This window comes from Hylobates moloch, unplaced genomic scaffold (assembly GCF_009828535.3).
Source record: "Hylobates moloch isolate HMO894 unplaced genomic scaffold, HMol_V3 SCAFFOLD_16, whole genome shotgun sequence".
Taxonomy (NCBI): domain Eukaryota; kingdom Metazoa; phylum Chordata; class Mammalia; order Primates; family Hylobatidae; genus Hylobates; species Hylobates moloch.
In genome coordinates this window covers 29,735,797-29,760,449 of record NW_026652291.1, presented here as the reverse complement: position 1 = coordinate 29,760,449, position 24,653 = coordinate 29,735,797, and the positions used below count along the sequence as shown (strand labels likewise).

General features: G+C 41.7%; 2 protein-coding genes across 14 annotated transcripts in view; one reads left to right on the top strand and one right to left on the bottom strand.

Moving 5' to 3' along the window:
* Positions 1-1,742: 1,742 nt before the first annotated feature.
* Positions 1,743-11,927, bottom strand: ERG28 (ergosterol biosynthesis 28 homolog). Its single transcript, XM_032134814.2, has 5 exons — positions 11,522-11,927; positions 8,151-8,314; positions 5,734-5,824; positions 2,623-2,741; positions 1,743-2,486 (listed from the first exon to the last, which is right to left on the bottom strand). Exons 2-5 carry the CDS (start codon positions 8,281-8,283, stop codon positions 2,407-2,409), a joined length of 423 nt encoding a protein of 140 aa, XP_031990705.1. The 5' UTR covers positions 8,284-8,314; positions 11,522-11,927; the 3' UTR covers positions 1,743-2,406.
* The window catches only part of TTLL5 (tubulin tyrosine ligase like 5), a 292,965-nt gene continuing 280,237 nt past the window's right edge, over positions 11,926-24,653 (top strand). For 4 of the 13 annotated variants that reach the window (XM_032134809.2, XM_032134810.2, XM_032134805.2 and 1 more), the window contains exons 1-3: positions 11,929-12,127; positions 13,772-13,940; positions 20,126-20,232. In XM_032134809.2, coding sequence (XP_031990700.1) covers positions 13,867-13,940; positions 20,126-20,232 — 181 coding nt within the window. In that variant the 5' untranslated portion in view covers positions 11,929-12,127; positions 13,772-13,866. Of the gene's footprint in view, positions 12,128-13,771; positions 13,941-20,125; positions 20,233-24,653 lie in introns of all 13 variants that reach the window. The other 9 variants (XM_032134813.2, XM_058429487.1, XM_058429485.1 and 6 more) reach the window with 4 other exon arrangements.

The following is a 24,653-nucleotide window of genomic DNA, read 5'->3' as shown; positions in this document are numbered from 1 at the left end:
TTGTACTTTTAGTAGAGACGGGGTTTCACCATGTTGGCCAGGATGGTCTTGATCTCTTGACCTCGTGATCTGCCTGCCTCGGCCTCCCAAAGTGCTGGGATTACAGGTGTGAGCCACCACACCCAGCCAGGGAATCACATTTCTATGACACATGCTCAGAGGACCTAAATCCTCCAAAGTTTTCATTCATTCCTTTCATAAGAGGTCTTCATGTGGATCTGCGTTCAAATGTTAACTGTCATCACTGCTTTTTTACTGCCTCCTAACAATATAGCTGGCAAGTAAAGAAAAGATAGTTCTTACCATTGAGATATTTTTCTAGATACAGTGTTCTCGGCATATGAAGCCTGGAATTTCTGCAACCAACTTTGGTACCATAAAAGAAGTCAGCCTGAGGATGCCAGCACAGGTAGGTAGCGCTGAAAGAATCGTAAAGAAATGGAGCTGAAGTCTTGATCAAACCCTTCCTGAAGCTTATCATCTTATAATTTTTCAGTTATATGAGCCAGTTATCTTTATTGTTTAAGCTAGTTTAAGGTAGGTTTTGTCCTTTCACCTAAAGAGCCTTAACTGATAAGAGAATTCCCAATGTATTTAAGTGTAAACATCAAGCTTCTTATCACACCCTTATAAGCCCCTTGCCTCCCTTTCTGACCTTTTCTTTCACTTCCTAACTCTTCACCATGCTGTGTTTACATAGTTCTTACTCCTTGAATAAGACTATTTCTACCTTCCAATTGCTGCTCCCTCCGCTCTAACAGTCTGCCCCATATCTTAAGAGACATTTAACTCCTGGGCATTCAAGTCTCAGCTCAAATCCCACCTGGACAACATAGTGAGACCCCGTCTCTTTCCACCCCCAAAAATGTTAGCTGGCTGTGGTGGTGCACACTTGTAGTCCCAGCTACTTGGGAAGCTGAGGCAGGAGGATCACTTGAGCCCAGGAAGTTGAGGCTGCAGTGAGGTGTGATTGTGCCACTGCACTCCAGCCTCGGTGACATCCAGTAAAACCCTGTCTCTAAAAAACAAAAAAATCTCATCTCCTCAGGGAGGACTTTCTGATGATCTAATTTGTGTTCCCCAATGCCCACCCCACATTCCTTCTTGACCAAAATACCTTGTGTTTGCTAGAGTTCTTATCCCTATTTGAAGTTCTTTATTTATGTGTTGGCTTGTTGATTCTGTTACCTTGACTACAATATTAAGGCCCACGGGCCAGGGGCATTTCCTGTGTCATTCATTTCTCTTTCCCAAGTGTCTGGCATGGAGAAGTACTCAACAAATATTTGCTGAAATAGCAATGGCCTTTTGGATACACACACTGCATATGAGGGTCCAGCTGGGGGAGGCCCTCTGGGTAGGGTTTAAGAGCAACTGGTTTAGTTGTCTTCTTCCCATGTCATGCAGTTGTTTCATCTATGCTGCCTAGTTCTATTTTTTTGTCTCTGCTCTCTCAAGAATCTGTTTCTTCTTTAGGAGGAAACAAGAAAGGGCACTTAGTGTTTAGCTGTGAACGCAGAATCTTGAAGGTGGGAAAAAAGAAGATTTGACTTCAAGAATACAAGAGGAATGAGCAAATGACAATAAGGAGCTGGAGGCAGCCAGGCTGACCTGTGTCTTGAGCTATTCTACTCACTATGGTGTATTCAATCAAGCATAAAGTTGTGATTCTCCTAGGGCTCAGAGGAGGCAGCCGTGCTCTTGTCTTAGCAGAGGTCAAAGTACAAGGACTGATCAGAGCAGAGGGTTTTTCTATTTATTACAAAAGTTGTTACACAAATACAGCTGACCAGAAGGTCTAAAAACAGCCCAGACTCTTCCAACCCTCATGCATCTGTAGATAGAAGGAGAGCCGTGGTCTTGCTCACACACAGGGGAGCCCTTCTTAGAAGAACTGCCTGTCCCTTGGAAGGTTCAGAGTCTTGGGTCCAGCAGCAGAGAGGAGCCCAACCTGTGTGGACAACCCCTTGAGGCAGCCCTTGGTCACAGCTGCTCTGGGTGGGCAGCAGGTTTAAGTTTCATAGTTCACATGTTCCCACCACACAAGTCAAATCAAGGCATGAAAATAAAAGGGAAAAAGGGGAAGGCTGGAAAAGGGAGCCTGGAAGAGGTTGCAGGTAGGGGAAGAAGACACAGTGGGCTTCCGAGGAGCTGGCAATTTCTTGACTTGGATGGAGTTACATAGTATTCACTTTAAAATTATTCTTTAAATTGTACAGACATGTTATATACTTTTCAGTAGGCGTATCTTTAAAGTTTAAAAATTAAAAAAAAAAAAAAGAGGCTGAAAGTGAATAAAGGGGCGGATGATGGAACAGAAAAGAAGAAATTAAAGAGGAGAGACGACGAAGGAAGAAGACGGCCAAGGTGGAAGACGAGAAAGTCCTGGAGGTGGTAATGCTGGCCTCAGTTTCTCTTCTTCTGTCTGGATACTGGTTCTACTTCTAGGTACCGGAGCCCGAACAGCATACCCAGGATGGAGAAACCTTAAATACAGAGGAAAGACTAGTGACTGACATACAAACGGCACCTTTCTTCTCTCTCTCTCCTGTGTCCACCCTCTGTACTAGCTCTAGAGCTGGGACAGTTCCTGTAGGAAGTCTAGGGTGGTTGGATGCTTACTTGCCACCATCAGGGGTGCCAGGACGCCAATCGTGGGAGCTGCGGTTCCATAGACAAACAACTCAGAGAGGAAATGCCCCAGGGCAAGGAGGAAGGTCCAGAGTGTGATGTGATAGAGCCTACAAGGAAGCAGACAGAAATGGGAACCAAAGTTACTGTTCGTTCAGAACAGTAGAAAAGTATCAGACTTGATACAGACAAATAAGAACCCAGGATGTGATTAAGGCTTAAAAGAAAGAACACTTGTTCCTGAGGAAGAGCTGGTTATTTGATCACACCAATATTCTCATCTAGGGCAAAACTGAAGGTTTCAACTGCTAAACTGAGAGGAGAATGGTTTGGGCACCCAGAATGAATGTCCAAGTCTCAGCAAAGTGGTGAACTCAGCTATAGCAAAGCAGAGCCTGAATGATGACAATCGCAGGCAGTGTAGACAACTTTGGATCCAGCACGCTTACATATTCTATTTATCCAAATTGGTTGACTCTGCAGTCTAATCCCACCTGGCAGGCATCTGGCCACGCACTTGTCAGTGTTTATATGATGGATGCCACAGAACGAACGGCCTCATGGGGAGTAAGGAGCAAGGACACCTCTGGGGCTTTTAGATGCTCTTGCAATATACGTTGGTCACTTTGTGTCTTAGCCTAGAAAAGTAGTCACATTGAGGACATGGTGACAACCTCATGGGAAGAGAACTTATTTTTCAGCTTTGACTATAAGGTAGAGAAGAGACAGGCTACTAGGTGACTGACCACTTTGTTTGCTGATATCTTTTTTTTAAGCATAAATTTTTTTAAAATTATGAAATACTTCAAACATACAAAAAATTTACTGAACACTATAATGAACACCAATGCAACCAACACCCAGCTCCCTCAGATCTTAACATCTTGACATTTTGTTTCAGACTCTTCTAATAAAAACTTACAGAGAAGAGTTAAATCATCCTGTGTATCCTTATCCTGCTCTGAGTCTGTTCTCCCTCATCTCCACAAGTAACTGGTATCTTACATTTGATTTGTATCTCTCCTGTACATGTTTTTACACTTTTTGTTTTTTTTTTTTTTTTTGAGACAGACTCTTGCTCTGTCTCTCAGGCTGGAGTGCAGTGGCACAATCTCAGCTCACTGCAACCTCCGCCTCTTGGGTCAAGCGATTCTTCTGCCTCAGCCTCCTGGAGTAGCTGGGACTACAGGTGCACGCCACCATGCCCAGCTAATTTTTGTATTTTTTAGTAAAGATGGGGTTTTGCCATGTTGGCCAGGCTGGTCTCGAACTCCTGATCTCAAGTGATCTGCCCACCTTGGCCTCCCTAAGTGCTGGGATTACAGGCGGAAGCCACCATGCCTGGCCATTGTGGAAACAATATGTATGTGTGTTGACTTTCAGTCTCTAGTTACGGAGGGAACAGGATCAGAATGCACATCAGAAGTGCATGGATCAAAGTCCTAGGCTAGAAAGGGCTAGAAACAGGAGTCAGCATTTGCAGCTGTCCTGTGTGGGGAGAGGGGAAAGTAAATGGTAACTGAGGTAAAGATAAGTCTGGGTCAGGCCGGGCACAGTGGCTCAAGCCTGTAATCCCAGCACCTTGGGAGGCCAAGCTGGGCAGATCACAAGGTCAGGAGTTCAAGACCAGCCTGGCCAACATGGTGAGAACCTGTCTCTACTAAAAATACAAACATTAGAGGGGCATGGTGGTGGGTGCCTGTAATCCCAGCTACTGGGGAGGCTGAGGCAGGAGAATGGCTTGAACCCAGGAGGCAGAGGTGGAGGTTGCAGGGAGCTGAGATTGTGCCACTGCACTACAGCTTGGGTGACAGAGCAAGACTCTGTCTCAAAAAAAAAAAAAAAAAAAAAAGAGATCAGTCTGGGTTGTCTTCGCTTACTTCAAAAGCACAACAAGCAAAAGATATATCCCTTATACTCATCAGCAATTCTTCATCGTGGTACAGGTCTTTAAAATGATTATTCAATCCTCCCTTCCTCTTAGTCACCCTGAGAGGTAGAACAGATATCTATTCTCATTTTATGGATGAAGAGGCCAAGGTGCAAGGAAGGTGAATAATGGACTTGCTACTGCAAAGCTAGTTACCAACAGAACTGGGCCCAGAACTAAACACACTGCTTCCAGAAGTATGTGTCATTCTAGGACAAGTAAACTGCAGTTTCAAGTTTGAAAAAAATAAATAAATAAAGTTGAAGAGATCAAACGGCTAATAGCTCTGCTTCAAATCTCACTTGAGTCAGTCTTTCTTTAAACTAACTGCATCTCTAATATTTAGATGTGCAAAATCAGGAATGAAAATCATGACCTCCAGGGCTGCTAAGAAAGGACTTAAGATCATGTAGATAAAAGCTCAGCATAATAAGAAGGGCTCAATAAATATTATCACCTCCTGTTTTCCCCAGATGCCAAGAGCCTGGATAAGACAGAAAAACATTTTAATGTGAAGGTGGCATTCGGATAGCCTCCCTTGGTGACCTGAACAAACTGTTTCCACCTAGTGATGATGACTCTCGCTGGGAAGAAAGCTTGAGCCCCCTCCAGTGGCCAGAGCTGGTTATGGCTTCTGATTGCCTGCAATTGTTCCACCCTGGTCTGTTTGAGTACCCAAGACAGGTAGAATTCAGGAGCCCTAGCTTCTCTTTCACCCTCACCTGCTGACGCTGCATACACATACAACAGTTTACTTGTGGGTTCCTCTTTTTTCATGGATTGTGATTTCTGTTCATTCCTGCTTCTTAAGGAGGAATGTGAGAAAGGTATGTGTGGGTGGCTATTCTAAAAAGAGCATACCACTCTACTTCTTTAGTAGAAAAAAGGCTGATTCTTTCATAAAGAAGTGGAGGGGCATGATGCAGGCCACTGGATAATGGCCTGCCAGTTTGCTATGTCAGTTCCAAAGAATTTTCAGACTTTAATGAAGACCTGTTAGGTCTATTATGTTTTCTAGGCTTGGAGGGGATGTAACCTATGAGTCTTTTATTATCCACATTCTAAGCTAATGCATTAAAATGATTAACAGTTCCCATTACTCAAGGTAACAGGTATGCCGCGCATCTGATTTCCAACAAAAGGATGCTAAAGCTCTTCCTTCCCTTACATACGTCTTGTTGTGAATGTCAATGGCACAGAGGCAGCGAATCACTGATGAGAGCAGCGTCCAGATCCCAAAGGTCCGAGCTTGGAGGCCATTCACTGTGTAGCAGAAAAAAGCAAGAGTGCTCAGAAGGGGAGACCTGGGGTTCCTTCCAAACTCCTCCTATTTCACTGGTGGTTCATGGGAGGTAGGGAGCTGGACCTGACCTCTCTGTGGCTGGGCAGGATGGAGGTCCTAGTGGCAACATGGGAACTAGAAGGAATAGAAGGAATTCCAGAATGAGAACTTCTCAGATTCTCTTCAAATGTCTACAGTTGGAAGGGAAGTTCCAAGAGTGGAAACCCACAAAGAGCCCCAGTTAGGCAAATAACTCCTAGATATAGTAATTTACCCCTTTTGTCCTGGAAGCCTAGAGGGTCTGGGTCAGGACAGGTTTTGGGGAATGTTGTAGAGACTGATCTGGAAATACAAGATGCCCAGGAGGCCAGTAGACTTTCAAGGCTGATCCAGGAGAGAACTCAGAGACACTGGGGACCAATTTAGATGTCCACATACGGTCTTTAAGATATGTGAGTACCTGGGTCTCTTACTGCATCCAGATCTATAATGTTGGATGAACCAATACCAGGCTGGTTTCCTGGTGCATGGCAGTGGGACAAAGCACTGTTTCTTTGGTGTTTGCTGGGGGCACCCTGCTCTTGGTGGCTTTGTTCTGACACTGCTGTATTAAATATCTTGTCCTGAAAGTAGGGGTCCTATTCCACCATAACAGTGGTTCTTGACTCTGGGCATTTATTACAATCAACTGAGGTAGTTTTATAAAATTACAAGGCCTGGGTACCAGACCAACTATATTGTATTCTCTGGAGGAGGGCCCCAGGCATAAGTATTTTCTAGAAACTCCCTGCTTGGGTGATTTAAATGCAAAACCATTGAGCTAAGGCATCCAGTGGCTTGGGGATGCCAAAACAGTGAAAGCAAAGATACTTCCTTTGCTGGTCTACTACCTGCTGCGTAAGATAAATTTTAAGGGACAGAATTGACAACTGAAAAGTCTACTAATGTTTACTTGGGCTTTAAGGATTTTTCCAGCCTTTGGAAAACCAGACAGCTCTCCCAAATTCACAATACCGAAGACCATTAGATGGTAGTGAGAAAAAAATTCCGTATGCTAACCAAGTATCTAGCATTAGCCCTGGATAGCTACATTCTTTATAAACCAATTTGATAGCTTTTCTCATGAGAAGACTAAGGACTTTTCTCTAGCTAAGAGTACTGAACCAGCCCTAACTAGATTAGGTATGAGGTGAAATTCTGTGGCACACTTTAGAGCACTGCTACTTTCAGAAGAGTACCATGAAGGCCCCTAGATCACAAGGGAGATGGCAGCCTCACACACACACACACATAAAGTTCTGCTCAGCTATATGCCTTTAAGTCACATGACCTCTGGACCTCTTTGCCTCAACTTTAAACTCAAAGGGCTAGACCAGATGACCTCTAAAAACCTGTGAATCAATATAGGGTTCCATGACCACCTGAGGGCAGCATTTGAAGGTGAAAAGATGGAATTATTCTGCTCACTTCCCCAGGTTCTTTACTCTTATTATATTTGAGCTTTCTTAAAATGAGCCTTAGCCTACTTAATTTCTTTCAGACACTGCAGAAAAACGAGCTAGGTCAGAGCCTGAATCTGGGTTAGCTATAAATGTGACACAGAATTGTCATCTGCTGTGAAACAGTGCTGCAGCTTAAACTACCCCACACATCAGCGTGATGAAGTGCAAGCTGAAATGGACACTCTCAGTAGAGAGGCTCAGGAAGCCAGGAAAGGCTGCCATGGACCTTCTTAAGTTTCATTTTGGGAGACCAACTTGAAGGGATTTTAAATATCTTCTCAGGGACTATGTCATGGAAGACCTTGAATTAATAACTCTCCATCTGTAACATGGAATATGAGTCATGTAAGCCCCAACCTGATTCTGAAGAGGGCTTTGAGATATATGTAAAGCTTCTTTATGGCTTTCTTGTCAGGTATCACAGAGTCACCAAGTAAGTCTATTTCCTCACTTGCCCTTATAATGCATTTTTTTTTTTTTTTAAATACACAAATTGCCCAGGGCAGTGTAAAATGAATGAAAAGTATTCAGAGAAGCTTGGGGGAAGAAGGGTCAAGTGCTCACCACAAAGTCTATTACTCCAGTAGCTGCCAAAGGCTAGCTAAGGCAGCATCAGAATCATCTGGGAAGTTTTTTAGCAACTGGATTCCTGAGCTCCACCCAGGTTCAATAAATAGGTTTGGTGAGGGAAATGGGTACCTGTGTTTGTTGAAGTTTCCTAGGTTATTCTGATGTACAGCCTGGTTTGGGAACCACAGCATAGGGCCAGTCCTATAAAGGATGCAGAAATTCTTTGATTTCTTACCAAGGTTTGGCTTGCCAGTGTAGAGCTTTTCATAGAGAAAGGTGTGGTCTCGGAAGCTCTGCAGCGTGTTCCCCATGGCTATGATGGACACCATAACCAGCCAACTTCTTAACACATTCAGGAAACGGCTCATGACTCCCCTCAAACGTGGGAGGACTTTTTGCCTTGGAAGCAAAGGCAGAGGACGTGAGACAATGAGGGCCAATCTATGTTAACCATAAGCAGGAAGGGAGGAAGAATGAAGCAGGCCAAAAAAAGATATTTAGTCACACTAATAGTGGTGAATGAACAGTATGCTTTGCAATAAGTGGCACAGTACTTATCCTTGTCTAAGCAATTTCTCCAAAATATTACCCTCAATCAGAACTCCTTTTTCTGGATTGGAATCAGTCCTCTATCTTTACTTCTATACCTTCACGTTTTCATGCCATTCCTTCGTAATGCAAACAGCTCAAAGGCGATTATAACTATACGCACAGACACCTGCCTGGCTACTGATGACGGATTCTTCCAAGCCTATGGAACTTTACACATTTGAGTGGGACTTATGGTGTGAGGTCACTATTTACATCCCTAGGTTTTCTGGTTCTCAGGTATACCATGCTCCATAAACTAGAAGAACAATCTAAAAGTTAAAAATAAACTGCTGTGTGTCAACTCAAAATAAAATCCTAAGCCCACCACGGACTGAACAGAGCCCCTCTTGGCCTAGGGGACCCCAGAGAAATCCTAAAACTGAGCTCCTGGCCATGACGAGATGGGAGGTCTGACATGCCCTGTTATATTCCTTCTGTTCTCAGGTTTAGACACAGCAACTTACCAGCATTAAAGTTAAAATAGAGATCATAAGAATGACAGAACAGATTGTTTGTGCAGTAAGATACTAAATTATAAACAAGACCTAAGGCCATGCCAGGCAATGGTTAAGTCACACCCTCCTACATTTAAAGAATAAAAGTTATATTCTGCCACAAGGGTTTTTTTCTCCAGCAGCTAGACAAACACTGGCCTTGAGATAAGCAATATTAAAACAATTACAGCTCATCCAGCTCACAGAGGCTGACTACCTGACCCCTGTTCCACCAGTTGTAACTACAGCTTTGATTGGACAAGAGACTGATTTCAGTAATTTTCTCCAGATAAGACCACCAACCGTGGACTGCTCCTGGCCAGTTTAGCAAGATCACACACTTGAGTGTCTTGGTGTCCTGAAAAGGCTTTTTGACGTATAGAGCCTAGGTGTGATAGACTTAAATGTTAGGTCTCCACTCCAAAGTGAACAGGGGTCATATGTGGTTACACACGTTTGTTCAATATGCATGTGTCAGGACCACCTTCAGGAATATTCATAGCTCCTCCTGTAACCTGTTGAATATGTATGTTTAGCCAACCTGTTCAGCATAAAGCTCTACCCCAAACCCTTCTCCTTCAAAGTAACTGTCTCTGGTCTTGGTGGGAGGCACTCTTCCTGTTGGGTGGCTGTAACCCTTTGCAAGAGATAAAGCCTCTTTCCTTTTTTTCCAAATTTATAAATTGTGCGTGTTTAAGTTAATGTGTGACTTTAGGACTAGTAAGAAAATTATACAGCGAAGGAAACAGCAATCTTGGTGTTGGGTTGCAAGATAATAATAGGTTTCAGTCACTGAGCACTTACACCATGAACTGTGCCAAGCACCTAACATATATTACCATTTAATCTTTACAATGAGGTAAGCAGGCACCATTAATATTTCCTTACAGATGAGGGTTGGAACGGAGAGGTTAAACAAGTTTCTTAAGGTCACACAGCAAAGTTGGCAGAGCTGAGATAAGAATCATGGTCCGCTGGACTGCTGCAGTGCTACCTCACTGTTTGAGACTATTTAAATGAAGTTCCCATTTTTTGAGAAAGAAAAGCATATCATATCCACTTTTGTCTTTAAGTTGTATAGAAAATACAATTAGATTACATACTTTTTGTTTTTTAATTTCTTATTTATTTATTTTTTTGAGACAGGGTCTTGCTCTGTCACACAGGCTGGAGTGCAGTGGCATGGTCATGGCTCATTGCAGCCTCGAAATCAAAGGCTTAAGTGATCCTCCCACCTCAACCTCTCCACTTGGGCTCAAGTGATCCACTCACCTTGGCCTCGCCTCCCAAATGCTGGGATTACAGGTGTGAGCTACAGCACCCAGCCTTTTTTTTTTTTTAAGGCTTAGATCAACTCTTGTTGAGTAGTAATTTCAGTTAGTCTGATTTAAATAAAACCAAAATAGATAAATAATCTAATAATGGAATGACTTTTTCCCATCCTCATTATTATTTTCTTGGTCCACGGTTTATCTGTTGTCAGGTTAACCTCTTGGGCCTGAAGTGGTAATAAACTAACAGGTTTTCTTTGTCACTTTGGCAATACAAGTTTCGGTATTGCTCTATGCTACCCAGTGAGATAGATATTAAAGTCAGCAATGGCCCAAGACAGTGTGAAACACCGCCCCCCCACCCGCCCCCACCCCAAACAAGCAATAAAGAGATCTAGAGAAGGAAGGGTGAATTGATGAGTCCTTCAGGGAGAGCTGGATCACAAAGGTGGTCTCTGTCCAAGATCAGAGACACTGAGGGTCTACTGGACATCATAGGCCATTATCACTTGGGCCAAGATCCACCTATCCTCTTTATTTTCTCACCCTCTCCCAAGAGGAGACTCCTCCGGGGTTTAGAAAAGCTGCATGGATGCACCTCTCCACTTTTCTGCACAAGTATGCCTTCCATTTCACAGAAGTGTTATCTGTTAGAAATCCCAACAGATAGCTGATGAGGACAGAGCCTGGGCACTTCTGAAGTGCTCTGCCAATTTCTCATCCTAATTTCCCTAAAGCTTAAGGGCCTCTTAGAGTGTATGCAACATCTATTTCCAAATTTTGTCCTGGCCCAGCCCAGCCAAGCCCAGCCCAGCACAGGTGTGCTGTTAAAACTTAATCTGGAGAGAGGGATTCTTATCCTGGCCCTACCACTTAGTAGCTGTGTGACCCTGGGTAAGTCATTTACACTTTTCAGTCTCGGTTTCCTCATCTGCAAAATGGAGATAGAAATATCAACCCGAAGGGCTATTGTAAGAATTATATGAGAAAAAGTGAAGGCTCTTTGTACAGTGCTAGGCTCATGGTGGCTGCTCATTCGCTCATCCATTCCTTCGTTCCTTGAATTCACCAAGCCTTCTCCATCTTCCTAGCTCCCCCTTGTCATCGCCTCTCAAACCCTTTTCCCCCGAAAAGGTTGCCTTCCAGTTATCTGCCTTCCATCCCACCTCCATTTTTCCAGACTCTCCGGATCCTCTCAATCAGAAGCAACACAGACACCTACACCCTCTTCTCCCCCATATTCTCCTTACCTGGCGACCGGACCTCCAGCACAGCAGTGGCAGCAGCAGCCGCTGCCTCAAGCAAGCTCCCCCAGGACAGCTCCAGCCCGGAGTCCACCTGAGCCATTTGTCCCCGCCCCCTCCCTCAGCCCTGCTCCAGGATTGGGCCGTTTCCGCCAGTACTCTCTCTGATTGGCTGTCCCCGTTTCGCCCGAGCAGGAGATGGGGAGTGAACCCCTTTACTGCCAATCAGCGGTTGCCGCTGCCTAAGCCTCTCCCCAGGTACGCCGCTCACGCCGTAAGCCCTCCAGTTGGACCTAGCGGAACTCCGGGTTTGGAGTCAACCTCTTAGGGGCGGAGGAAAAAACAGCGGAAAAAAAAAGAAGACTCCCTTCAGCTGAGGGCAGGGCTCTGCGCCCGCGCTGCGCGGCGGTGACGACATTCGCCCGCGTCCGCAGCTGAGCGTTATGAGCGCTTGCGCAGTGGCTCCGAGCGGGCGGTTGCTTGTTGGTTGTTGTAGTAACCGGGGAAGTAGCCGTCGGCGGCTGCCCTGAGCCTTGCTGGGGAAGGAAGAGGGAGGTAGGCGCAGAGCGCGGTCCACGCCTGCTCGCCCCGAACCATGGGAAGATGAGACAGGTAAACGCCTGCGCCCGCGCGCTTCCCTACCCTAGGGAGGAGCGTTCCCGGGTCCGGGCTGGCGCCTGCCGCAGCGCTTCCCGCTCAGAGCCCGGGAGTAGCTGCTGGCTTCCGGGCGCGCCGCGTTGAATCGCGGCTGCGGGGTCGTCCCGTCCTTCCCGGGGGGGAGCATCTGCGGACCTACGTGGGACTGGGGTAAGCTGGGGGTGGGGCTGAGAAGCAGATTCCTTTAGGGCGAGGAGTCTCCTTAGGCGAGTGTCTCTAATCTTCCGATCGACCTGTTTCTCCCCGGTCTGCAGGCAGCCTGGGAAAGGTTGGCATCCCTTCCCGTTTGGAGGTTTTGTTTGTTTAAACTTAAAGGGCTTCCCAACATTTTGGGAAAGATCAAGAAATCCCGTTGAGAATCCCCTGAAGAAAGCCATTGAAGTCGTTAGACATTGCCCATTGCGCCGAAGATCTTTGATCATTATCAGGGTCGGTTTTTTTTTTTTGTCTTACTTACAGTCTCATCGTATTTATGAACGCATGGAAAAGTTAGGAAGGATTGACAGCAAGTAATTATCGCTGAGTAATTTGCGATTATGGTCATTTAAACATGTTCCTTTTATTTGTAGTTCCTATTTCTTCTGACACACACAACGAACATGTACTTTTTTACTTTGGAAAAAATATTTTAAGTTAGAAATGCAGTGTTGGAAATTTCCTAATTGTATCGTCTATTTGAGAGTCATACCAAAGTTTGTGATTTTTAGTCAGGAAGAATAATTTTTAAGAGTGGAAGGGCATTCCCCACCTCCGCCACCTGTTTGTATGGACCTTTGATTCAAGAGAATATATTCATCTTTCTGTTCATTGTTGAATTTATTTTACTGGAAACATGATGGCATCTTGTCAGCGTGCTTGTCATAGAGTCTAAAGAAATGTTTGCAGGGGTTTTTTGTTGTTTGTTTTTTTTTTGAGACGGAGTTCACTCTTGTTGCCCAGGCTGGAGTGCAATGGCGCGATCTTGGCTCACCGCAACCTCCGCCTCCCGGGTTCAAGCGATTCTCCTGCCTCAGCCTCCCGAGTAGCTGGGATTACAGGCATGAGCCAGCACACCCAGCTAATTTTTTGTATTTTTTTTTTTTAGTAAAGATGGGGTTTCTCCATGTTAGTCAGGCTGGTCTCGAACTCCCGACCTCAGGTGATCCGCCCGCCTTGGCCTCCCAAAGTACTGGGATTACAGGCGTGAGCCACCCTGCCCGGCCTGCAAGGGTCTTAAACCTTGAGTTTTTATTTATTTATTTTTAACCCAGGCCAGGTTTGTCTAGCAAGGAATATATGTTTTAGGCAATCAGTCACCTGCCTCAAACTGCCCTGAAAGTGAAGAGTCTATCCTTTTGGTGCATATTCGATTTAGTAAATAATGAGAAACTCAAACTTAGTAACAGCTTTTCAAATATATAGAGCACAGACTGTATGTATGAAAAAAATCTTGATTTTTGCGGCATATTGAGGCACTGTTATGGAAAGTAAACTTCTAGAGGTTGAGCACTACTTAGGAATGTAGTCATTCTCATTACTTAGATTATCAGCAGTAACCAATAAATAGACAACCTCATTGTGTTTCAAGTCAATTGATCCGATCAAGTTGATTTCTTGCAGGAATCTGTGCCATCCAAATTGCTTGATCCAGTGAATCTGCTAGGAAAGGTCTCTGAGGCCCCCGTCTACTGACTGCATGACAAACCCTAAAGGAAATGCCAGTCGTGATGGCCCGGGACCTGGAGGAAACAGCATCATCCTCAGAAGAAGAGGAGGTCATAAGTCAAGAGTAAGTAATAGCAAGCCTGCTTTTGACCTGTGCTTTATACCTTTCACTTATATACTCTTATATACTCTTTTACTATATACTCTTCTCTTTTACTTGTATACTCTTTTATCTAGTGTCATTCCTTGGGGATTATCTAACTCTGGTTTTAGCTTCTATCCATAATGTCATTTAAGGTCTTGTTACTCAGTCCCTATCAGCTATGAGAAATGAGATAAGGCTCTCTTTCTGGGCTCATAAGTGAACATCAGCTCTAGATGTTGTAAAATGCAAGTAGTAGCTCTTGTTGAACTCTTGCTCAGAGCTCCCAACAGAAGATTTTGAAATGTTTAAGTATTGAAGAAAAGCATGTCCAAACTCTATGACATTAGTTACGTTTGCTAATTTTCTCAAAAGCCTTTACAATGATAAAATGGTGGTAATATAGAGAGGTCAGGTAACTTACCATAGTAACTCTGAGGCAGGATATTAGAGTTCTATAGCCTGTGCTGTGTCTATTGACCCACATTGCTTTCCTGAGTTCTTTTACTTAAGAGTCCAATTTCATGATTACTGGATCATCACAATAAGAATGAATAATAGCCAGGCGTGTTGGCTTATGCCTGTAATCCCAGCACTTTGGGTAGCCGAGGTGAGTGGATCACCTGAGGTCAGGAGTTCAAGACCATCCTGGCCAACATGGTGAAACCCCATCTCTACTAAAAAAACAAAAATCAGCTGGGCGTGGTGGTGGGTATCTGTAATCTCAGCTACCCGGGAGGCTGAGGCAGGAGAATGGCTTGAACCTGGGAGGTGGAAGTTGCAGTGAGCTGAGATCGCACCATTGCACTCCAGCCTGGGCGACAAGAGTGAACCTCTATCTCAAAAAACAAACAAACAAAAAAAAGAATGATAATGATAAATATAGCTACTACAGATGATGATAAAGGCTTTATCTCATGTATATCTTATATCTTTTTAAATCTGAAGGTGTTACTATTTTCATTTTTTTAAACTCAGTCTTATCGGGAAATTTCCTCAGTGACCCATAGAGAGTAAGTGATGCATTGAGGTTTGGACTTGGCTTTTCTGGATTTTGATCACTTTGCTTTTTTGCCTCCTTTAGTTATTACTTGACACAGAGTAAAGACAGAATCTGGTTTAAAGGTAAAATTCATTTTTAAGATTCTCCCTGAGTCCTTTTGGATTTGTGTGTGCTGTGTAACCTGAAAAGTAGAGATAATTTCTCCCAGGCTATTTTGTAGGGGGTCTGGTTAGACTCAAATAGAATAATGTATGTGAAATTACTTTGTAAGTGCTAACAAATGTGAGGCATTATTCTTACTGGTTTTAATATTGAATTTATGGTGGGCTTCTTATAAGATAGAAGATTACTTGTAATTTGAAAAAAATTGTTGAAGCATTAAGAAAGCTTTGAGGAAACGTTTCTTATCACTGTTAGGTCATAGAAACTAATAGAGATTTGAAAGTATATTTGGGTCATTCTTGTTCAGGATAATTAAATGGATAATTCCCTCTGGTTACTTTCCCTTCTTCTGACTTTTTGCTTTCAGTGTGCTGCCTCTTACCCATTCCATAAAACTTTTAACTTCTGCTGCAAGTATCAGTCTTTCCCTTTTTAAAGGTTGTTCTTTTACTCCATTACTGTCTCTCTTATTAGTGGGTTTACAGATTGGGCCTGACAAATGTTAGATTGAACTACATGAAACTGCCATTTTGGTAGGTCAGAAACAGTCAAATACTGACGATTGCAGATAGTTTGACCTAATATTATAGTAGGTACTTAGTAAATTCTTGCTGACTGAATAACAAAATGAAGGAATAAATGAAGGCTTTATACCTAAATTACCTTAGATCAGAGTCATTAACTTTTTTATGCCATGGATTCCTTACCAGAATAATATTTTTAAGGCTTAAAATAAAATACATATCATTACAAAGAGTACTAATTACATTCAAATGCAGTTATTAAAACACATTGGTAACATAGTAATATGTGCTGTTTTACTAGTACATTAAATAATAAGATCATTTAAAATCTGGAAAGTTAAATTTTGTTTTCTAAAGACAACAACCTGAAGACTGTTTTTGTTTAGTTTGTGTAAGATCAGTACACTGGGAGGGTGGTCTTTGATTAACAATCGTAGGTGGGGGGTACTGGGAAGCAGCATAGATGTCTGGGTCGCCAATGTGAGGTGTCATCATTTAGTGACTGAATGATTATTAGGAGGAGAGTTGCCCAATTGTTGTCCAACCTCATCACACTGGCATTTAGATAGAAAGACCATGATCACATGTGATCTAGGGGTGAGTCTTAAACTACTGTAACTTAGAAGTAGTGACAAATGTAATACCTGTAATTGGCCAGGTGCAGTGGCTCACGCCTGTAATCCCAGCACTTTGGGAGGCCGAGGTGGGCGGATCACTTGCAGTCAGGAGTTTGAGACCAGGCTGGCCAATATGGTGAAACCCTGTCTCTACTAAAATACAAAAATTAGCCGGGTGTTGTTGCGGGTAATCCCAGCTACTAGGGAGGCTGAGGCAGGAGAATTGCTTGAACCTGGAATGCAGAGGTTGCAGTGAGCCGAGATTGTGCCACTGTGCTCCAGCCTGGGAGACAGAGTGAGACTCCGTCTCAAACAAAACAAAACAAAAAAACTGCTGTAATTTTAGATAACGTCAAAGGCACAGATAATGCTAATATTACTATGGTTCGTTGCCTATATTCATAATTAAGAAATACTGAATTTCTAGTAAAAGTTAGTGAAAATAAAGGTATAATTTTCCCTCTGCTCCCATCCAAATTTATGGACCACTTCTTCCTTTCAGACTCTACTGTTGATTTTTAACTGTTAATCTTGTTTCATCAGCTTATGTCTTGTCTATCAGACACTTACTTTTTACATTAGGAAGCTTAAATCAATCTTGTTCACACCTGAAGCAGCAGGCTTACATTTTAAAAGTTGATTTAGAAGTTTGAAGGCCATAAATCATCTGAAGATGTTGACTTGATCCAAAGATGTATATCCATGGACATCTGTTAGATCTGCTCAGATACCTAGGCTGTGTTAAAGTATTAATTCCTTGCAATCCTGGACTTCAGGAATAGAAACTGCCCAGGCAGTCTTCTTTTGCATGGTATTATTTCAAATAGAAAATGTAAAGAGGCTATTTTTCTATATTTTGCTTGGGGATCCCAAATAGAACTCTGTATGTAGACATAGAAACTTTCATATAAGAACGTGATGTAAGATTTCTTTGGTCACTGAAAAAATGTCAACTTTAATTGCTATTGTAAAAGGCTGGCTTTATATCAGTTAAAAAGATCGTTAACAATCAATTATAAAGTGGGTGCTATAGGAGTTCAGAGAAGGAGGTATAATAGGCTGAAGGAGCTGGGGAAGGCTGCCTGAAGGTGGTGAGACTTCAGGTAGGCCTTGGAGAGAGGGCTTAGATAAACAGAGAAGTGGGGAAGGCATTTCTAATAGGGGTAGTGGTATGAAGACAGCCTAGAAGCAAGAATGCAAAAGCTGCTTACAGCTCCATCTTTGAGTTATGTAGGCTGGGTCCCAGGAGATAATGATGTCTATTTCTCATGAAATTACTCCCGGAAAACCAAAATGTTTTTAGGCTTTCAATAAAGTGAATCATAAAACTGATCTGCTTCGGTAATTATTCAAATCCTTTATTTTTCCATGCCTATAAAAGTGGATTTTAATATATACCAGTTTCTGATGTGAATGAAAATGTAGAGTCCCAATTTTCAGTTTCCTAATCATTCTGAATTTTTTCCTTTTAGCACCACTTGGTGGGAATATGTTTTTCATGACAATTTTGCATATTCCTTAAGTGTTTTTTTTTTTAGCTGACCTTACTGTTTACTCTCTCTTTTATCTTTCCATAGGTTGGAAGTGAAAAGATTTCTCTGTTAGAGACTTGGCTTTCTACAGATAGTACAGTTAGGGCCTGGGCTATTCTCAGCTGTGTATCTGTTGATTGTGCTCCCCTTGTCAGGCATTTTTAAATTGGAGCAGCAATCCATTGTTTATAAATGCTAAGGCATAGTGGTGCCAGCTGGTAGCTAGTGCTAGATTGACAGAGAACTTTGGATAGTTTCCAGAGTTCCTGTCTGAGACTTTGTAGTTTAGGCTGCCTGTTTTTTTTCTGTACTTGCTGATTTAGAAATATAGTGGAAAAATTAAGGTTGGAAGAGATCATAGGAATCACCTGGCTTCATGCCTACATTTTACAGGTGTTAAAGATGAAGAAGCAAGCAAGCTACAAAAAAATCCTTCCTGCTAAAAAAGGTACCCTATCAGCACCGTTTCTCACAAGTGGGTACTGTCACCAAGTCAAAGAATAAGAACAATAAGCATCCACATGCCATTTCTAGAAAACGGGGAATAAACTAGGTATGCTGTTCTTTGCTTTCTTCACTAGAAAGCAGTTGGCAGCTTGTCCCAAGTCTAAAGACTGCCTCACTCCTAAGATTGGGAGCCTTACAGACTGTGCATTCAGAGTGTGGATCTTTTTATGTTTTTTTTTTTTTCTTTTATTGAGACGGAGTCTTGCTCTGTTGCCAGGCTGGAATGTAGTGGCGCGATCTTGGCTCACTGCAACCTCTGCCTCCCAGGTTCAACTGATTCTCCTGCCTCAGCCTCCCGAGTAGCTGGGACTACAGGTGCGTGCCACCACACCCAGCTAATTTTTGTATTTTTAGTAGAGATGGGGTTTCACCATGTTGGCCAGGATGGTCTCAATCTCTTGACCTCGTGATCTACCTGCCTCGGCCTCCCAAAGTGCTGGGATTACAGGCGTGAGCCACCGTGTCTGGCCCGAGTGTGGATCTTTTTAAAGTTGGATTGGGAGGGGCTGACTTGGCCCCAAGATTTGTGGTATGACCTTTGTTAAGGGATGTGGTTATGTGAGTTTTTAAGAGTCGCGTGAATCTTGGCCAAGTGGATTGTATTGCATTTAAGGAATTATCAGCTTAAGTTCCCAAATAATTGAATTCAAGGTATCCAATATATAGAACTTTGCTGAAATGCAATTAGGGAGGCAAACAGTAGAAAGAATACAGATGTTGGGTTCAAATACCTCATCCCTTACTTAACCGGCTGTATGACTTTAGGCAGGTTACTTAACCTTTCTGAGACAGTTTTTCTGCAGTTCATAGTATGGGCAGGGGGATTAAGTGAGATGTGAAAGCTCTTAGTTTAAATCCTGGCACATGGTAGGGACTCAGTTCATTTAATTTTATTTCTCTTCCTACCTCCCTGCCCTAATGAGGGTGAAGGTTTTTCTAATCTGTGAGTAAATATTCATCAGCCTAAAATTAAGCTGAGATTTCCTGAGGATAGGGAAAGAGAATAAAGTCAGAGGTCTTTTTCTCTCCTGTGGTTTTATACTGGAGGAAAATATATATTGTTCCATTTAGCATGGGCTTCCTTTAAAATACGTGATTTTAATTGGGATACTTGTATTAATTTAGAGTTCCTGGTTCAGAGTCTTAGGACGCATCATCAAATTGGCTTGAAAATGGACTATAGCATGTAAAAGGAGTATGTAAATTATTGTGAACTCATCAGTTAGGTTCTTTATGTGTGCGAAGGATTACAACATAATCCAAATGGTCCTAAGTAATAAAGAGAATATGTTCACTCATATTCAGGCATATCTTCATTCTGAAAATCCCACTTTATCTCTTCAGTCAACCTCCCGCTGACTTTCTCCTTCACCAACAGCTACAGGCTCTTCTTTCAAGGTGACAAAATGGTTGTTGCCCTTCCAGACTTCTCATTCTCATCCTATACCATCAAGAGGAAGACAGGCTATCATCTGTAGCCATTATAGAAGAGAAAGAAACCATCGCTTTCTCACAGAGTCCAGAACATGTCTCCTTAAACTCATGGGCTCCAATTGGTTTATGTGCCTATCTCTGAACCACTAACTATACTGAATGGTGAAATATCTTGATTGGCTGAAACCAATCAAGGCCCATCCCTGGACCAGGGATAGAGTTAATTTTAAACACACAGCTAAGAATGAGAGATGTGATTTCCCACAGGATATTTGGGATTTGTATTCCAGAAGGAAGGGGAAACTTGCTAAGCAACAAACCATAGTAATCTGCATCAGCAGTTCAGGTTTTGAGTTGTAAATTAATGAAGGCTTTGTTGTCGTTATAGGGATCATCCATGCATCATGTGGACTGGAGGCTGCAGGAGAATTCCAGTTTTGGTATTCCATGCCGACGCTATTCTTACAAAGGACAACAATATTAGAGTAATTGGAGGTGGGTATAACCTCTCCCACAGAGGACGGAGCTGGGCATGGCCCGGACATCCTTGTCTTAAAGAAGTTGATATGACATATATATAGGGAAAGGGCCTTGGCCATGAGAAAAATCAATTGAGTTGTTATACTTCAAATATTATCATTTCTTAAATTGTTTTCTGCTTATGTTTTTCCTCTGATTTTTTTTCCAGAATAATGTGTACATGTGTTTATTTTTTTTAAGTGGTAAAATACACATAACAAAATTTACCATTTTAACCCTTTTAGAGTGTACAAGTCATTGTTGTTTAGTACATTTACAGTTATGTGCAACCGTCACCACTGTCTAGTTCCAGAACGTTTTCATCATCCCCAAAGTACAGCCGATACCCATTAAGCAGGTATCCCCAGCCCCCATACCACCAGTCCCTGGCAACCACTCATCTATTTTCTGTTTTTATAGATTCCCATATTCTGGATGTTTTATATAAATGGAGTCATGTGATATGCGGCCTTTTTTGGTGGGCTTCTTTTCACTTAGCATAATGTTTTCGAGGTTCATCCATGTTGCAGTATGTATCAGTCCTTCATTCCTTTTTATAGCTGAATAACATTCCATTGTATATGCTAATGAATGCATTCCAATGATACACCACATTTTGTTTATTCAGTCATCAGTTGATGTACTTTTTTTTGTTTCCACCTTGTTTTTTTAATTTTATTTTTAAAATTTATTTATTTTTTAGATACAGGATCTCACTGTGTTGCCTATGTTGGTCTCAAGCTCCTGGCCTTAAGCAATCCAGCCTTGGTTACATGCATAATCCACTGTACCTGGCCTGTTTCCACCTTTTGTCTGTTGTGAATTGTGCTGCCATGAATGTTCATGGAAAAGTCATTTGGACACTTATCTTCAGTTCTTTGGGGCATACCTAGGAATGGAATTGCTAGGCCATATGGTAATTCTGTGTTTAACTTATTCCATATCAAACTGTTTTCCATAGCAGCTGTACCATTTTACATGCCCATCAACAATGTGTAGGGGTTCCAGTTTCTCCACATCCTCACTAACATTTGTTATTTTCTGTTTCTTAGATTACAGCCATACCAGTGAATGTGATGTGGTATCTGGCTGTGGTTTTGATTTGCATTTCCCTAATGAGTAATTTGAATATCTTTTTATGTATTTTTTGGCCACTTGTGTATTTTCTTTGGAGAAAGGCCTCTTCAAATCCTTTGTACATTTTAAAAATTGGGTTGTCTTTATTGTTGTTGAATTATAAGAGTTTTATGTGTTATGGATATTAGACAAGATATATGATTTACAAATATTCTTACTCTGTGAATTGTCTTTCATTCTCTGGTTAGTGTTCTTTCATGAGCAAAAGTTTTTTGTTTTGATGACATCCAGTTTATCTAATTTTTCTTTTGTTGCTTATATTCTTTGTGTCATATCTAAGAAACCATTGCATAACCCAAGGTCATGATCCCTGTGCTTTTTTCTAAGAGTTTTATAGGTTAAGCTCTTATATTTAGGGCTCAATAGTCTTTGATCCATTTTGAGTTAAATTTTTCATATAGGGTTATGTAAGGGTTCACCTTCATTCTTTTGCATTTGGATATCCAGTTGTCTCAGCAAAATTAGTGGAAGAGACTATTCTTTTCCCCACTGAATGGTCTTGGCACTATTTTTGAAAATCAGTAGACCATAGATGTATGGGTTTACTTATGGACTTTTAATATTTCATTGAACTATACATTTATCCTTATGCTAGTAACATACTCTTTTGATTACCGTACCTTTGTATTAAGTTTTGAAATTGCAGATTGTAAGTCCTCTAATATAGTTCTTTTTCAAGATCTCTGGCTATTCAGGGTCCCTTGCAATTCCATATGAATGTTAGGATCAGCTTTTCCATTTCTTCAAAAATGGCTGTTGGGATGTTGATAGGGAGTGCATTGAATCTATAAATCACTTCTGAGAGTGTTGCCATCTTAATGATGTTAAGTCTTCTATGAACATGGGATGTCTTTCCAATTTTTTGGGCTTCTTTAATTTGTTTCATCACAGTTTTATAGTTTTCTGTGTACAAGTCTTGTACCACCTTGTTTAAATTTATTCCTAAATATTTTATTCTTTTTGATGTTATTGTAAATAGAATTGTTTTCTCAATTTCATTTTTGGGTTATTCACTGCTAGTGTATAGAAGTACACCTGAGTTCTGTATATTGATCTTGTATCCTGAAACCTTGCTGCACTCATTTATTAGCTCTAATAGTTTTTATGTTTAGGTTTGTCTGCATGTAATATGTTATCTGTAAATACAGAGAATTTTAGTTCTTCCTGTCCAACCTGGATACCTTTTATTTCTTTTTCTTTCCTAATTGTTCTGGCTAGAATTTCTAGTACAATGCTGAATAGAAAGAGGGTGTCTTTGTCTTGTTTTTGATCATGGGAAGAAAGCTTTCTGTTTTCTCTCATTACGTATGATATTAGTTGTGGGTTTTCGTAAATGTCCTTTGTCATGTTGAGAAAGTTTGCTTCTATTCCTAGTTTGTTGGGTGTTTTTATCATGAAAAGGTGTTAGTCAAATGCTTTTTCCACATCAACTGAAATGATATTTCCCCCTTCAGCCTATTAATGTGGTACATTACATTGACTGACTTTTTGTATGTTGAACCTCCCTTATATTCCTGAGATAAATCCCACTTTGTCAGAGTGTAATTGCTAGTATTTTATTTTATTATTTTATTTTATATTTTATTTTATGTTATGTTATCTTATCTTATCTTATTTTATCTTATTTTATTTTATTTTTTTGAGACAGAGTCTCGCTCTGTCACCCAGGCTGGAGTGCAGTGGTGCAATCTCAGCTCACTGCAACCTCCTCCTCCTGAGTTCAAGCAATTCTCTGCCTCAGCCTCCTGAGTAGCTGGGATTATAGGCGTCCGCCACCATGCCCGGCTAATTTTTGTATTTTTAGTAAAGATGGGGTTTCACCATGTTGGCAGGCTGGTTTTGAACTCCTGACCCCATGATCCACCCGCCTCGGCCTCCCAAAGTGCTGGGATTATAGGCATGAGCCACCATGCCCGGCCTAATTGCTAGTATTTTGTTGAACATTTTTTGTCTGTATTTATAAGGGATATTGATTTATAGTTTTCTTCTGATGCCTTTGTCTGGCTTTGGTATCAGGGTAATGCTGGCCTCATAGAATGGGTTCCCTTCAACCTCTGCTTGCTTTAGGTCTATTCATATTTTCTATTTCTTCTTGAGTCAGTTTTGGTAGTTTATGTGTTTCTAGGTATTTGTCCATTTTATTTAGCTTATCTAACTTGTTTGCATACAATTGTTCATAGTATTCTTTTATAATCCTTTTAATTTCTGTAAGGTCTGTAATAATGTCCCCACTTTCACTTCTGATTTTAGTTATTTCAGTCTTTTCTCTTTTTTCCTTAGTCTAGCTGGAGGTTTGTCAATTTCGTTGATCATTTTTATTTTATTTTTTTTTAGCGACAAAGTCTCACTCTGTCACCCATGCTGGAGTGCAGTGGTGCAATCCTAGCTCACTGCAGCCTCAAACTTCTAGGCTCAAGTGATCTTCCTGCCCCAGCCTCCTTAGTAGCTAGGTCTAGGTCTGTGGGTGTACACCACCATGGCTAGCTAATTAAAAAAAAAAAAAAAAAAGCTTTCTGTAGAGATGGGGGTCTCACTATGTTTCCCAGGCTGCTCTTGAACTCCTGGCCTCAAGCAGTCCTCTCAGCTCAGTCTCCTAAAGTGTTGGGATTATAGGTATGAGAATTTGCACGTGGCTTTGTTGATAATTTTAAAGACCCAACTTTAAAAATCCAACTTTTGCTTTCTCTTGTTTTCTGCATTGTTTGTATTTTATCAATTTCACTTATCTCTGCTCCTAATGGATTTTAAGCAGTGCTCTGAACCCTGGTGTTAGTCTGTAGCCATCTTCAAAGGTTATATCACTGTGGATCAGAACTGTCTTGTGGTATAGTGGAAAGAGTGTACACTTGGGTTCTCAGCCATTGGTTCAAATCCCAGCTTTGGTATTTCTTAGCTGTGAGTCTTGGGCAAGTGACTTAGACTCTCTTAACCAGTTTCATTATTAGTAAAATCTTAACCAGTTTCATTATTAGTAAAATTATTAGTAAAATGGAGAGAATATGATATTGTGAGGATTACATGAGGTCATTTAATGTCTGACACATAGTAGGCACTCAAAACTTGTGCTGCTTATTTTACTGATTGAATAAGATCTACTCTACTTGGAAATGACTTTTGTCTTGTCCCTTAGTAAGTCAGGAGTTCAGAGGACTGTTAGCATTGCTTCTGGGATTTGAATCCTCCTTCCTGCCCAAGGATCCTTGTGTTCTAATCCCCTCAGCAAGTTGCTAAGTTACCATTTAAAGGGATATGGTTCATTC

Bases quoted from the DNA above. Each gene is read 5' to 3' on its own strand.
- ERG28 (XM_032134814.2), bottom strand. From the start codon at position 8,283: ATGAGCCGTTTCCTGAATGTGTTAAGAAGTTGGCTGGTTATGGTGTCC. The intron at 5,825-8,150 runs GTAAGAAATCAA...TCTGCTACACAG, and splicing joins CACTGGCAAGCCAAACCTTG to TGAATGGCCTCCAAGCTCGG. The intron at 2,742-5,733 runs GTATGTAAGGGA...GCTTCCTTGTAG, and splicing joins ATTGACATTCACAACAAGAC to GCTCTATCACATCACACTCT.